The following is a 16427-nucleotide window of genomic DNA, read 5'->3' as shown; positions in this document are numbered from 1 at the left end:
GTGCCCTTTGTTTAGCCATTAAATGTCAGTAATAATTGCACTTGATCATTATCCCGGTGTGAACAATCCTTTAGAAATATGGAACACAAGTCTACTATTTATTTAGTTATTTATGTATTTGTTTGTTTGTAAATTGTAGTTTACTAGCTATGAGTTTTGGGGGGGGGGGGGGGTGTTATTTTTGGGCTAAGTAAAAGTTTGGTTGTTGCTGTTCATGACTTTCTTCATCTGTTTTCAGAGATCTTTTCTCTCACATTGTATGTATTAACTTGCCTTGGTATAATTTTTTAAGGTTTATCGCCTCTCTCTGACATTTCCACGTTTTTGTCATTTTAATCAAACAGCTGCAGCAGGCACCTAACAGGCAGTCCGTCCGTCCGTTTCCTGTCCCTTCCCCCCCTTTTAGACCAGAGCATCAGCATCCCAGCCAGCTTATCATGGGGAACTAATTCAATATCCCTGTGCCTGTTTTAAATGTCATTGGCTGAGCTCATCTGGAATGACATGTTTTTCATGGTGGAAGTAAAGGCGCTTTATTGAGCAGGGACCAGAGTGGGGGGATGCGGCTGCCCTTCGCTCTTCACGTTCACTTCGATTCGAAAGGTCTACAAGCTTTTTAAGATCATTCGGTGCACATTCAGCGCAAGATCGCTCATCCTGTCTCTTATTGGCTCTGTGAGTCATCAAGCATCCTCAGTTGACTTGTGAAAGTAGACTATAGCAGAAGTTAGATCTTCAAATGTCAGTCTATCTGCTAGCATGGAGTGGTCTTATTTTGCTCTCTTAGTTTTATGATTGGTTTAAACATTATTTAAAAAATTATGTTGACTTTTTATGGTTTGTTCACATTTTTTAAAAAGGTTTTAAAGTATTTAAAGTAACTCCAAGCCATTTCTGAAACCGCAGAATTGAGTCAGTGGCTACGTTTACATGCACCGAAATAATCCGTTTGTAATCGGATTGACAGCTCAATCGGATTGAAAAACATTCATATAAACACTTTAATTGATCTGATTGAGCTCGATCCGAATGAAATTTTGATCGGATTGAAGGGGGTGGTTTATTCCTCTTCTAATACATGTAATGTAAACACTCGATCGTATTGAACCATGAACCTGAAAGGACCACGAATGTGCACTGACGCAGAAATAACGCAATGACATATTATGCAGAAATAACATAATGACGTCTGACGCACGGAACGAGCGGCTCTTCCGTTTGAATAAAGTGTTGTGTAAATGCGTGTCTTCTCATTATAAATTTTACTCGGCAACTGTGAAGTGAGCAGGACAACCTTGTTTTTTATCACGTGATAAATATGAGTAGCACAGCACAGCGGGATGTTTATTCATCCATAATATCATAAATATCTATATAATAATTCTGCTGTTAAAAACAAATAAAGAAACCATGTAGGAGAGTGGTTATTATGTGGTTATAAACACGTGCATGTATATATGAAAAAAAAATTGTGTGTGTATGTGTGTATATATATATATATATATATATATATATATATATATATATATATATATATATATATATAATTTTTTTTTTACGAATATGAATATATGTGTACTGTATATACATGTAAATATGATCAAAGTATATACTGCATGTGTGTGTGTGTGTGTAAACAGTACACATACATATATAAACAAAAACTTTTATTTTGGATGCAATTTAATTAAATATAGGAAATCTGGAATATTTCTCAAATTTAACTTTTGTGTTTTACAGAAGAAGGTAAGTCAACAAAATGAGAGTGAGTAATATTTAGTTGTGGGTAAACCTGTCCGTTCAAGATTGTCTTCAATATTGATTGAAAGCAAAGCCCTTGCGGATACCATCCTATGATCTCTCGCCCACATGGGTGATGATATCTGTTAACCCATTGTACCAGAGAAAAGGTCCTAGTGTGAGGAATGGCCTAAAGCCGCTGAGATGCACAGCATGGCTTCTTACCCTGTATCATCTGGCCTTTTGCTAATACTGAGTCATCCGCCTCTGATCTCACCCCTTTACCACCCCCCCCCCAGCATTTTTTGTAGCCCCGACTCGCATGTCCGGCTGCCACTAGGGTTGTGGGTTAGAGAATAGGGCCAGCCTGGAAATGTGAGGGGTCGGCCAGGGCTAGCTGTGGCAGATAGAGGGTCAATACACGACGCAGGACGAGTCAAATAATGTTGGTGCTTTAAAAGATCCATTTCAAATATAAAGGGCAAACAAGCATCTGCTCTGACAGGTCTGCCAGTCTGGTATTGAAGTGGCCAATCAGAAGTGCATCTTTTACATTAGAGTAAAATGTACATTATTTATTTATTTATTTGCAAAAAAAGAAAAATGTGTGTGTGTTTTGTTCATATATACAGTATACACACACTAATATATATATATATAATTTTTTTTTTTTTTTTTTTTTTTTAATTTTATATAATATTGTGAATTTGTTATGCTCTAGTTATTTCATGTTGCATTGGTTTGGTGCAGATTAAAGTTATTTATTAATATTAACATTACATTAATTACAACATTACAGTTATGTTGATGAATTAATGAATTAACTTTGTCATTATGAATCATCATGATGCATGTAGTAAAAGTCCATTCTCATTTGTTTTTCCCATAGGGTTCCTGAAACCCCAGTGCTCGATACCACCGCCACCTCAGAGAGGACGAGCAGAAGCATGCACGTGTTTCAGCGGAATGTGTGCCCTTCATCAACGCAGGCTTTCTACAGGTAACATATGCATACTGAGAACTGCACAATCGCTTATGCTCTCCACAGCGCATAAACTTTCAGCAATAACTCGTCTTTTGGCAGGCTGTGTATCCCCACAATAAAATAATCCTGCTTTTTTTGTGTGCGTCAACCGTTCCCATGAAACCTCATGGTTCTTACTTTGAAGAACACTAAAGATACATGCATATATCAATGCATTGAAGTCATATTTAGAGCTCTTAATGGATTTCCACTGTACTCGGCTGTAACTCATGCCAAATATGTCTGGTCTTGTAATATGTCTGCGTTTGCAAGAAACAAGACGTATCTTGTGTGCACATTCAAACTACCCTCTAATCTGAATTAGTGTCTGGTCCCCTTCATATGTTTTGGTCTTACAGTGTTTGATTTACAGTTTGTTATTTTAGTTTAAAGAGCTGATGGACATGTTAGCAACTTGCCTCCTCTGAGGGATCCTTATGGGGCACATTCCAGCTGTGACTCTGTGGTATGTGGGGAATGGATTGCTGTTGGCTTGGGTGTAAACATGTTTTGTTACATGTCTTTTTATTGCCTTGGCTTTGCAAACATATAGCGCAGCATGTTTAGTTGGTGATCAAATGATTCTTATGAACTGGATCTTTTTAAAGAATCAATCCAAGAGGTTCAACAAAAATCAATTCAGTGCTGAAGTTTACAAGTAGGACAGCGGTTCTCATCTGGTTTGTTTTCTTCCAAAAATTATTAATCGTACAAATGCAAATGTCCTCACATTAAAACACTGAAATGAATTAATTTGACCGTTTTGGATAAAGACATGACAAGCAACCTGTATATGATCATGATGTATGCTCAGTTAACTGACAAATCAATTTGTAGCTAAATAATTTAGTTTGATTGGACAGATGACCTTTAACATCATCAACATGTAAAATGTTTACTTTTAAAAACTGATAAGCCAATTTGTTTTTCTATTCTATATATGCACAATTATATGGCTGGCTGCTTGCATTTAATTAGTTGCATTTAGCATAACTTTTTCCCCATCAGAGCATATATGCAACCTTTTTACAACACCAAATAAGAGCCATTTCTGTATATTTATAAAAGTGGCCCCACATATGTGCCAGGTGCTTTTTGGGAGACCTCATTCATATGCCATTAAAGGTAAATACCATTTCGATTCATCTATTTGTTTTTGTTTTTAAAGAAGGATTGGTTTTACCATTCACATCTTGGCGTATTTTAATAAATCCATTTTTACAAAAGTCCCATAGGGTTAAATGTTAGCTTAGAAGCTCAAGTTTAAGACTCTTTTATCCCTCACGTACCCATGTGTTTGAATGCATGTTTTATACTCTCTCAACCCTGAAAGGCATGGCAAGAATCTTTTTAATAGCTACTACAGACAGTCTGCACACATAACTCACAACAAAGGGCTACTTTTATAGATCGTATACAGAGAGGATTCTTCAGCGTAGTTGCTTTACTCCGAGCCATTCGCTCGGAAGTTGTTCTGTTTGTAAAAACTGTTAAATATTTCCGCAAGCTGGCGTGGTGGTCTTAAGACGCTCCAGAGAGCTTTGGCAACACAAATGGGTTTGCCTATAAAAATGATTTCTGTCTACATATTGTCTTTTCCAAAGCCCATAATAGAGCTTGTGGAGAACCAGTCTTTAAAACCCTGCGTGGTGCTCAGCAGTCTGTTCACAGTTACTGTGGAAACCCTGCGGTCTGGTGTGGTGGCTAGCTTAACTGGAGTTGCTCATTTATAGAAGTAATAATAGCTGTGTTTCTGATTAGGAAATGCGTCTCTTCAGAACGCGAGCATGTGTTCCAGTCTTAGCATGTTGCTTGTACCGTGGTGACCAAAATCACACATTGGAGCAAGGAAGATGACATGGGTTCATTGGCAAACGAAACAGGAGAACGAACGTCACCCAGGGAGATTTGAATCCCTGATGTGGCATTATTACTTTGGCTTCTAGTGGTTTTTACATTGTTTTAGTTTTTTTTTTTACAAAACATAGTCTTACTGGAAAGGGGCTGTGAGAAACACGGCGTCGTCTTTCAATTCCAACTTCATTTCAAATGCGCTAAATGTTTTATTAATATTATTTTTTAAAGAAAAGCGCTCAAATGAAGTGTGCAAGAGGGAGCACTTAAAAAATGGCTGTGCAGGGGCCTCACAATGCCGTCCTTGTACTGCGATCTGGGCTCTTCTTGCTGCAGCGAGGTGAGGAATGGAAAAGATTATCCACAGGAATGTCTGGGGTGCCCTCAAACGCAGCACTCCGCGTGGCCGGCCAATGGGAGAGCTCGACCGAGTGGCGGGCTAATTTTTTCCTGATGAACTCAACCGCCTGCTTCATAATGGAGTCTGATTGCCAGCACTGGAATCACATATGGTCCATGTTTGGAGAGCCCCAATGACAGGACCACTTCATTGGCGAACAGAGGGAGACGATCGCTGGCTCTGTCTTTTGTTGTTTCATTAGGTTTGAGGGTTTAGTCAGGCTCATTTCAGGTGTGTGTTTTGTTTTCTTTAACTATTCACTTTTTATTGACATCACTTTACTAGAGCTCCAGTTACGCCTCAAAACCGAGCTTTATTACTTCTGGCCACGCTTAATTATATCGGTTGGGTCGTGGTGCATCCCATGGCTTCATAAATTCTCCCAATTAATTGGGAGGCTATTTATTGTCCAGAGTTCTTGGAAACAACTTTTGCGGCCCCATTACGGCAAGTGGCGGTCAAATTAACCCAATAAATTACCGAAATGTTTTACTTGTGGTGGGTGTGTTTTAGCTTGGTGGAACATTGCCATCGGCCTACAGAGAGACAAAAAGGGAATATGGTCAGGTTTCCGAAACCAAAGCATGTGTTTGTAGACCTTGTGGTCACACGGGAAGGGGAAGGGGTACTGTGGGGTCAAAAGGTGAGCGAGGTCAAGGAAAGGAGCTCGTTAACTACAACTACTGCTCAGCACTCCCTGTTTTTTAATTGGCTTTGGTTGCTGTCCACGCACATCCTCGCCACTTCCTGTTGGCCTGGGGCCGCCAGAGAGGGGCCTGGAAACTCCAGCTTGTTGATTATAGAGTTGGGTGCTTTATTCACTCTCAAATTCATCACTACCTGGCTATTTTAATGGTCTTATTTATTTAAACTGGGCTTCAAAGGTAACCCAGTGGAGAAATAACAATTCGGAGGCTATTTTTTATGTGTCTATGTCATGCGTACTCATGTTGGTTTATATTCTCACGGTGGGCCTGCAGTCTGTCATTATTTGGGTCGTGGCTGCCAAAAGTGTTTGAGCTAATTGGATTTCGGAGTTCATTTTCATCAGCTATTTGATAAAGACCTGGCAGCAGTCCTAAAAACTCCAGCCACCCTCGGTATCCGCACCATTGAGTGCATTCCATACATTGGGACTGTAATAAGGAGAAGTGGAAATAAGTTTGATCGGAGTGATCTCATCCAGGGGAGACGTTTTACTTTATCCCCTCATCAGCCCTGTGTAAACACTGGAAGCAAAGTGGGAGTTATGCGGCTCGATGTGATGGATTTTTCCCTGTGACACCGTCAAGTAAATTTTGTGCTAATCTGCCAGCTAATTGAGAGTAGCTGGCTTTCATGTCCAGTGTTACAATACCCATGCCTCTTGAAATGAAAATGATGAAGGATGTGTCTGTGATATTGGCTTTAAATAGATACTTTTGGATCAGGGACGTCAGGCGCTGTGATCTATTAGCACAGAGTGTAGTGTGTCTGTCATAGGATAATTCAGCCCATTGAACATGCATTTGTGGCGCTATTATCATTGATATGGTGAAGTAATCTTTAGCTGAGAGAAGAACACTGAACATTAGAATTTTTTTGTGTTCTAAACTATTAAAAATCAGTCTTAAATACTGAAGTGTGAAGTAGAGATCAGTTTGACCTATATATATATATATATATATATATATATATATATATATATTTTGTTGCTCTATTTATTATTAGTAGTAGTAGTAATAGTAGTATATACTAGGGCTGTGCTATATGAAAAAAAAAAAAAACCTATCGCGATTTCTTTGATCAATTTTGCGATTGCGATTTTAATCATGATTTTGACACACACCGACATAAATGCATTCAGTATGAATTTGAAACGTATTCCCAAAAGAAAATCAATTAGAGTTTTATCAAAAAGTTGCAACATGTCTCTGGAACAGACCTAGCTCAAAATAATCACTAAGTAAAGGTGTGACAAAATGTCTAGACATATGGCAATAATAATAATAATAAATAAATCCTGTGTCAAGGGATTTTTTTTTTTATTTTTTTTTTTTGGAATGCCTTGTTCGTAGAAAACAGACGTGCGTGCTCAGATATACGCTGCACTCGCCCGGAAAGAGTATGCGCACTTAAAACGTCTCCTCTCGCTCAAACTGCGTCCTTTGCACTCACAACAATCTCTATTCTCATGCGCTAGATATTTATTATTTTTGCACCTTTCTATTTCTAACCTTTCCTGTTCACATTTTTCACATCTTTCACATCTGCAGTGTGGACGCTCTGATCCGTTAACATGGGCTCGGAAAAAATGCGCATCGCAGACAGTGTGTGTGAACCTGGAGTTACATAGGCATATGCCCAGTCTGTTCTGTTCTCGCGCTCCATTTAGCTGTGCTGCATTCTGATTGGTTAGGATAGCATACTGCGGGAGGTCGGGCTGCAGAAAATCATGCTATAAAGCGATTTAGAAATCATGCACGCTCAAATTGTGATTTTATGACGATTTCAATTGATCGCACAGCCCTAGTATATATATATAATATGCAACTGGATGTGTAATAATTTATTAGTAGTATTAATAATAGTAGTAATCATTTAAATAACAGTAACTTCATTATTATTATTACTATAGATAGATATATAGATGTTCTATAATAAATTTAATTTATTTTTTAATAATTATTAAACACAAAACACACAGCCACACTTTTCCCTCAGCTAACTGCAGGACAACACACACAACGTGGCCTAAAAAGCTTAGAGCTTAGAATATTTGGATTGGTCAGGTTTTTTTTGTTTAGTTTTTTTTTTTTTGGAGTGTGTCTGATTTATACAGGGATCTGTGATGTGTGAGGGCATTATCATTTAGTTGATTCGCCATCCCCATCTGAAGGTGAGCCTAGCTGACATTCAATGATGTGTGCTGATCAGAGCCAGATAGACAGTAAGAGTCTGGATAGTGTGAAACAAAAGTGTGTGAGACAGAAGTTTTTTGTGAGATAGCTCCAAAACTGGAGGAGGACACAAAAGAAACCAAAAAAAAGGGAAAGAGTTAGAAACGGAGGAAGTAGTGCTCACATTGGCACAGTGTGATAGAAGCCGCTCGTTGCGTCTGGGTCAGGGAAAAAATCGGAGCGACTAAGCTTTTGATAAATCTTTGAGCTCTTAATCTCTCTGTGCCACCATCACAGTGAAATCCTATCTCATTGTCAAAAGCTGACCGAGGGGGGAGGGTGGGCGACAACGGCGTGTTTCGCCCTGCATCTCACTGCCCTCTGGGATGCACAGACTTTGCCTGGCTCTCTCAGACTGTTTCTTCATTAACCGTTAATTTATGCTGATCACAGCTTGAGGTCACTTTTGAAGTCAACATGAAATCATAATTTACCCTGCCTGCTTACTTATTGGACTTATTTGTTTAAATGCATTTTACTGGTTTTATTGTGAAAGATTAAGTGACACATGCAATAAAAAATTTTTTAATAGATTTATTGATTCCTCTCATTTAACTAGCTTTAATATAGAAAACTTCAAAATCCAATCACTGCCTAATAGACAAACCTTCTTCTAAACTACAGTGTTTTATTCAAAGAATATCCTGTTTCTCTCTAAAACTGTACAGATGATAAAGTTATCAAAAAACACCAACAAAGAAAACAAAAATAATGACAAAGAAAACCGAAATAACGGCTTTGTTCAACAAGTTATTATTTTCATTTTCTTTGTGCGCAAAAAAAGTATTCTCGTAGTTTCATAAAATTACGGTTGAACCACTGTTGTCAAATGGACTATTTTAATGATGTCCTTACTACCTTTTTTGGCCCTTGAATATGTCAGTTGCTTTGCTGTCTATGGAGGTTCAGAAAGCTTTCGGATTTCACCAAAAATAACTTAATTTCTGTTCTGTTTATGGGTTTGGAACGACATGAGGGTCAGTAATTAATGACAGAATTTATATTTTTGGGTGAACTATCCCTTTAATCGGCACAGAAATTGCAAGGTTTTTCCTCTAAACGTGAGTAATTCATACACCAAAAGACATTTCCATCTCTTTTGTTGTGTTTTTCCGCTAGATGCCAGAATGTGAACTTAAATGAAAACAAAAGGCTGGCGTTCTTGGAAAAACTGTATATGAAGTTTTGTATAAACCTCTCTAAGTTTAGATGTGTTTATAGTTCAGTTGACCGCTGGAAATTGAGTGAGATTATATGGTCTTTCCAACTGCAGTAAAATATTACACATAAATAGACTGTATTATTTGTTTGCACCAAGCATTGTTTTAGGATCACACTTTGGGTGACACATAAAAACAATTGAAAATTTGATATATTGCGACATCAGAACCTTTCTTTTTTTCTGTTTGCGCCATGATATATTGTTGCATATTTGGAGTCTTACAACAGCAAGATATTCACTGAGCCCTTCCAAAGGAACAGGATAATCTGGGTGATTTATTTGTTGATCCCGGTTTTCTTCCGGACGATTGCGTGCGGCTGTCCACACATAAATTACAGTAGTTATGCCCAGAGCTTCTCACTTATCTGTGACTGAAAGATCCAGACCCTTCAGAGTGCAGTACACTGGCTGTTTGTGTGTGATTTGCTTGTTTATATGTGCGTATGTTTATGGAAGATGAGCTCCAAGTGTTGTTTGGATGGATGCCTCCACTGAAGTCATCTGATTCCAATATGTATGAGCCCCATCCTGCCAGGGACAACAGGATGCTCTGGATCAGACACACATAGGTTCACTGTGCATGCTGATTCTACAAAAATAAAGTAATGATGTTCTTAAGTGCTGATATTTCATGCTCCTTTGGGATGTATGGGGAAAATGTCAAAGGTCTTTGGGAATCCTATGCATAAATTGGCTTGGGCAAATTATGCACTTCCATCATTTTGAGCGATTTTGACCCAGAAATACTGCATTTTTTTCAGCAGCCAATACGCCAGTGTCACATGATCCTTCAGAAATCTTTCTAATATGCTGATTTGCTGCTCAGGAAATATTTCTTACTATTATTATCTATTATTATTGTTGAAAACAGTTGTGTTGCATAACAGTTTTGTGTAAACTGTAATACTTTCTAGGATTCTTTAATAAATAGATAAATAGAATAATGTGACCCCAAACATTTGATATATGAATATATAATGATATATAAACTAAAATCATATAAATTGTTACTGTAATTTAGTGTACCTTGACGTACTAAAATAACTAAAACTAAATCTGAAATAATTATAAAAACCCTAGACATAATAGACATTGACAAAAAAAAATACATTAATAAATGACACAAACACAATTACTAAAGCTTATGAAAAAAAACTACAATTTTAAACATTCAAAATAATGTTAAATCTGTAATGGCGTTCTAAAGTAACACAGGTTTAAACAGCTAAATCCTTTTGCTTATGACGTTTCCCCATATGTCTGCGGAGCGTCTGTTTGTTAACTGGACCGTGCTGTAGTTTTAGCAGTTGTCGTAAAGCTCAGGTGTCCTTTGGAAAGAGCATTGGTCAGTTAGCTTCATCCACAAGGGCACAAGGAAGCCGATTTCCCTTAGGGTGGCCGCTAAGAGCTTGAGAGGGCAGCGGGGCTCGTAGGGGAGGTCGTGGATGGGGTTCTGTCAGTAATTTGATGATAAAGTGTTTAGACACACTTGGCATTATACCCGGTGCTACGGCGGAGGGGGCTGCAGGCAACTGGAGCAATTGTTTGATCCGAATGGCACAGAAGCTGATCTCATGAAGGGCAAGGTCAACGTTCAAACACCTGCCATCCTTGCCAACTTTTGAGGGCAAAGAGGGCAAGAGATCACTGAAAGAAAGCTTGCGAGCTTACAATGTCATACAGTTAGAAGCAGGACCTGGCAAGTGTGCTAATTTGTTGCAAAGCATGCTGGGATACAGTCGGAATGGGATGAAGGTGTTACTTGTTGGGGATGTTTGTACTGAAAGTGAATGTTTGGTACTTCTACAGCTAATGGAAATGTCTTGTTTTGGAGCGCTGCTGTTCAGGGACACACATCTGTGACTTAAAAAAAAAAAAGACTTGTTATTTTCTGAAAGACTTTTTAAATGAGATTCTCAGTTTTTGGCACTGATAGATACTTCCTAGAGTTGTAAAAAATGTACTCTCCTTTTTTTTTTTTTTTTTTTTACTAATTTTATTTCATATCAACCATTCGTTCTGTGGATTTGGCTACACTTGGGGCTGTTCTGGAGGAATTCTTGCAGAAAGCTGACCTTTTACCGTACACAAACACACACACACACACACGTACGCTCCTGGTTTAGTCAAGACTGCTGTGCGTATGGGAGGTAGAGATCAGAGCATGTGTGACCGAGCGTAACAAACGCCACAGGGGCATCATGTCCAAAAGTCCATTATAGCCTTTGACATTGAGCTAATTGACTGATGTGGCCATGTAATAACAAATATGAAACAAAAAATCAAACGAGATGCCATCAGGAATGACAGAAGCATTTTACAGCTGTTGTGAGGGGAAGGGGAAACACAACACTCTAGAATTTTACATATTTTCGATGCTATCGCTGTGGTTGAGTGGTTTACTAAATGTATTTCAGTTTAAATTAATCACACTTTCATCTTTAACCCTCTGGAGTCGACAAATGCAAATACCCGTTTGGGGGATCTTCTCCTGGTAACACCGAAAAAAACCTAAATTACAATTTAATTACAAATTACAGTTTTGATCGTACAGATAAGAGCAATACATCAATCAAATCTGTAAAGGGTCTAATATTATTTGTATAAACGCATAATAACAACAAAACTTTTGCATTCAAAATAAAGAAAACAAACAAGGTGTGCTGTCTGCTGCCTTGGTCTGCTGTGATCTTAATTTAGACACGCTTCATTAAAATTAACTGTAACTCAGCAAATACTCTAAAAAGAGACATGAGAAATATATCCATAGAAAGCTTGACATATCTACTTTTAAACAAAGGAAGTCTTACAATCTCTCAAATATTCTGTGATAAAGTAATCCATATGAAAACAACACAATGTCAGTTTTTCACGTCTCCCTTCATTATATCTAATGTGACCAAGCACCGCGCTGAACGCGCTTTTGAGATTAGGTTTTTTTCCAAACTAAACTGTAATTCCTGATTAAATGTATAATCAAGTGAAACATTATGAAGTTTCATTCACATCATCTAAATGTTCTACTTTACTACTAGTATCATTGACCATCACAATAATGTTAAGAATGTAGTTTGTCATTTAGTTTATTTGAGAGCACATAAACAATATACACTTTGGAAATGCTAGTAATGTGAAATTCATTTATATATTTCTACATGACACAATAGCAGTCAATACCAGTTTGCTAAAGCAGTAATATTGTGAAATATTTGGACTCTGTTCTAAATATATTCTATTTGAATATATTTTACAATTTAATTTATTCCTGTGATCAAAGCAAAATTTTCAGCATCATAACTCGTTTTGCTCCAAGTGTAACACTATACCAGTAAAAATAGAAATTAAGGAGCCAGTAAGATGAAAATTCTAAGCTTCCTATCACTGTTTATAAGTCCTGTACATTAGGTTTAAATCCATCCAAGGTTAAAAAACATTGTCATTTTGTCAAAATATCATTTTAAACTTACCTCAGTTCTCAGAGATCCCCTAACGGTTCACGCGAAGCTGTACAAAAGATTCAGTTTCCTTAAACCCCACCTTTCGGTAGCATACTGTGTTCTGATTGGTCAACTAACATAGTCAGGTTTGATTGGTTGTTCCGCACACACCTCCACGGTAAACTATGCGTTAGCATCTGTTTGGGTTGAATTATGTCTTATTCCTCTCACCGCGAAGCAAACAGTAAAATAAAAAAACTTGAACAGTCTCGCTGCTTTTTCTTCTGTGTGGGTGTATTCAAGCTGCGCGCTTCAGTTTGAATCTGTTCAGCGCGGGTGCGTGGTCACATTACATATAACGAAGGGAGACATGAAAAACAGACATCGCGTTGTTTTCATATGGATTACTTTATCACAGAATATCTGTTTTCGGCAGCATTTGTTTAGTTTTAAAGTAGACATGTCAAGCTTTCTATAGCATTCTAAAGCATCTCTCTCATGTCTCTTCGTTGAGTATTCACGGAGTTACACTTCATTTTAATGACGTGTTTGTACATGACGATCAGCGCAGACAGGCTGCAGACAGCACACATACTGATAAGACGCTCGGGAGAAAACAGACACATAACTTCATAATCATACTTCGCGTTGTGATTCGGAGATGCTCGTTGTTCTAAATAAAGTTGGTAATGAACCTTCTTTTATGGCCAAACGCTTTGAAAATCCCGCTCTACTTAGAAAAGCAGTCATCAGTGAAATGTTGTGAACACAACAAAAGGGATTTGTTGTACTGCTCTGGTATTGTGGTGAAAATGAATTTTAGCCATTGGTTCTTCTGATCTTCATTCTTTGGCAGTGAACGTTCTCCTCGACATGATGCTCTCACACCAAACACAGCGTCTGTGTGGGGGTGGGGGGGGGCAGGTCAGAGTTCCGTTTCTCCCAACACGGTAGGTGAAGATTATTATGCAAAGTGCTCCTAGTGACGTACATAGAGATGGGCAAAAGATTTGAAATCTATAACGACTCGTTTCAGCGATTCAGAGTCAACTCCTAACTTTAGAAGCCAATAACTTTATAAATCTTGTACTTTTTGGTTTAATTACTTTGCACTTTGTTTACACTGATGGACAGCTACATCATACACTGTAATACAGGTAATTTTTGATTTCCCATATGTGTGGCTCTTTAAAAAATTTAGCACACACTTGATGATAAATACAATAATCATGTTACAAATTATGCAGTTTTTTTCAATTCATCAAAAAAATAAAATTCTCAGCACCTTTCAACATTAATAATAATAATAAAACAATAAATGTTTTTTTTTTTTTTTTTTTTTTTTTTAGAAAATCAGAATATTAGAAGGATTTCTGAAGGATCATGTGACTGAACTAATGATGCTAAAAATTCAGCTTTGAAAGTCAGCTTTGATTGTTCCTAATAAACTGTTTAACTGCACTCAAAAGTGAATCTCAAGTTATTTTGTGGGATAATTCAATAAATTCTAAATAAACTACAAACATAAAAATATAATCATTTATTTTGCCCTCACATTCTTTCTTGTAACTCTTCCCTCTCAGTCACAAACCTGACTGAACGGCTCATTATGCAGCTCATTATGCAGGTCTTTGTCTGGTGTAAATCACAGTGATGTTCATGGTCAGTTACACCTACTCGCATATGACCTTTCGAAACAAAACGTATCTTAGAAAATTTGAATCAATCTATTGTTTTCTGAGAGTGAGTAAACAAGATGATTTTCACACCATTTGGAAGCAAAAATTCTAGGCTACAAGCTAGTCATTTACTTACTGATTTGCTATTTACTTACATGCTATTTACATATTATTGGACCCCAATTTGTACTGAATACAGTGTTTTCAGACTTTAGCCATGTATATGTTTATAAGCAACTGAAAAAATCACAAAAGTAAGGGCATGTCAAAACTTCTCCAGGCCCCCAAAACCCCCTAGAACTCAGAGGGTTAAAACCGATGCAAGTAAGTGATGGGGAAGTCTGATGATCATTTTCGTTTTGAGCAGTTAGTTTCACAGAATATTTCAAAAGAATTCCAAAAATTTCATGCGTTTTAGATAAATTTGTTGAAGTAATGATTAAGCTCGGAAGTCATTTGGAACCAAAATATAATTTACGTTTTCATTTAAATGATACTAAAATTAATTTACATTGCTTTTCATTTGCATCTATATGCTGGAAAATGGGTGAATCATGCCTAGTTTCTAGTTTCTAGGTAAGTGTTGAGTGCCAAAATTAACTTCCAAATTAAAAGAAATAAATCATATTTTTAGTTTTTAAATCCTTTAAGATATTTTTGCATTTCAAATGTTTTTCCTTAAAATCAAATGGAAAAAAAAGAAGCACAATAAATGTTTAATATTTATATTCTTATTTTTCCTGTTGGTCTTAGGAAAAGAGTCACCAAAAAATCTTAAAGGATGCTCTTTTAGGATGCCATTTCTTAACATGGTGAACCTGTTTAGGTTACTGAAATCCTGCTTACCCTTGAAGAATGACTTTTCCTTTTCTTTAATGACCAACAGGGAGGAATTGTGGGTAACTGTTGTTCATATCTCATTCTAAGAAAGGTGCCTTCCTGTTGTCTCATCTGGGTGGATGGTTCAAATTTTCAGCTACTCATCTAACTCTCATTTACTCCTCTTCATTTCTTTCCCTACCACTCTTCAGGAGAAGACCCCGATCCCAGGAAAGGGTTAACCATGAGTACGTGACTGTAGCGAGTGCTGTTTTAGTGCTTATGAAAGCTGCCTGAGCGTCTCAGAACACTGTGTCCCTGTCTGCTTTAAGCAAACACGTCTGAATGCAGAGGAAACAATCAGGATTTAAAGCAGAGATTCATGTAAATAGACACCTATAAAACGTTTTCCATTTACACTTCTTCATGTATATTTGTGTGTACATGCAGCCTTGATTGCGTCTTTAATCTCCATCTGAGAGTGGACAACTGTTACTCCAGCTGTGCAGACAATGTTTCTGCAGTTTTACTGAGCGTCGACCCGCATCTGATTACAGTATTGCCCTCTGGGCCATTGTGGCCTCGACAGGGAGCCATGTGGCTCGCACACATCATGGGTATTCAATCTCTCCGCCATGTAGATTATCAGTGCTCACACAGCTCCTGCTCTTCCAATAATACCCGATCAGAAGTGGCAAATAAGGCAGCTGTTTGTAACCCAAGCCGCTAATGTGCGCCCGCCGCTGTTTATTAACACCTCTCTCGCCATCTGGCCTATTATATTGCTATGTGCAGCGGACACGTGTGTGGAAGATCAGCATGATTACACAATAGCAAAAAGCCATGTGGCTGGCTATATATAGCACTGAGATTCACCCAACGCTCTCGCTTGCTCACAGCTCAATTATTCAAAACCCTTGCGCTCATATGATCTGGTAAGGGATGCCAACCATCCGGGTTTAACCACTTTCCAATTCAGAGCAGATTGATAACAGGTCCAACATCTGGATTGGACGCCTGGCTTGTCATCAACAGCTATGAAACGTAAAATGTGCTCTAGGTTTGCACTCCACACTATCACAGGTAAATCTTTGCCCAGTAGCAGCAGGGCTGGCTTTTCCCATCCATCTGCGGTGATTGAAGGTCTGTCGGGTTTCAAGTACTCTCGGTGTGTTTATGCCGAGAGGAATAACTGAGTTATGGGACTTTTTTGCGAGTCAATTTCTCTTTCATTCCTGTCAGTGTTGCTTATCTGTGCCGGACAGGTTTCAAACGTCATAAGTGGAAGAATTTTCAATCTTTAACAGGTGATC

At 37.9% G+C, this 16427-nt stretch overlaps 1 protein-coding gene across 9 annotated transcripts in view; it reads left to right on the top strand.

The window, feature by feature from the left end:
* Nucleotides 1-16427, top strand: part of LOC127985863 (retinoic acid receptor RXR-alpha-A) — a 143431-nt gene that overhangs the window by 68191 nt on the left and 58813 nt on the right. For all 9 annotated transcript variants that reach the window (XM_052588060.1, XM_052588062.1, XM_052588056.1 and 6 more), the window contains exon 2: nt 2630-2740. In XM_052588060.1, coding sequence (XP_052444020.1) covers nt 2630-2740 — 111 coding nt within the window. The remainder of the gene's footprint in view (nt 1-2629; nt 2741-16427) is intronic.

Source organism: Carassius gibelio, chromosome B21, assembly GCF_023724105.1.
Source record: "Carassius gibelio isolate Cgi1373 ecotype wild population from Czech Republic chromosome B21, carGib1.2-hapl.c, whole genome shotgun sequence".
Lineage (NCBI taxonomy): Eukaryota > Metazoa > Chordata > Actinopteri > Cypriniformes > Cyprinidae > Carassius > Carassius gibelio.
Note: the sequence above shows the minus strand (reverse complement) of the source record. Positions and strands in the feature narration are given on the sequence as shown.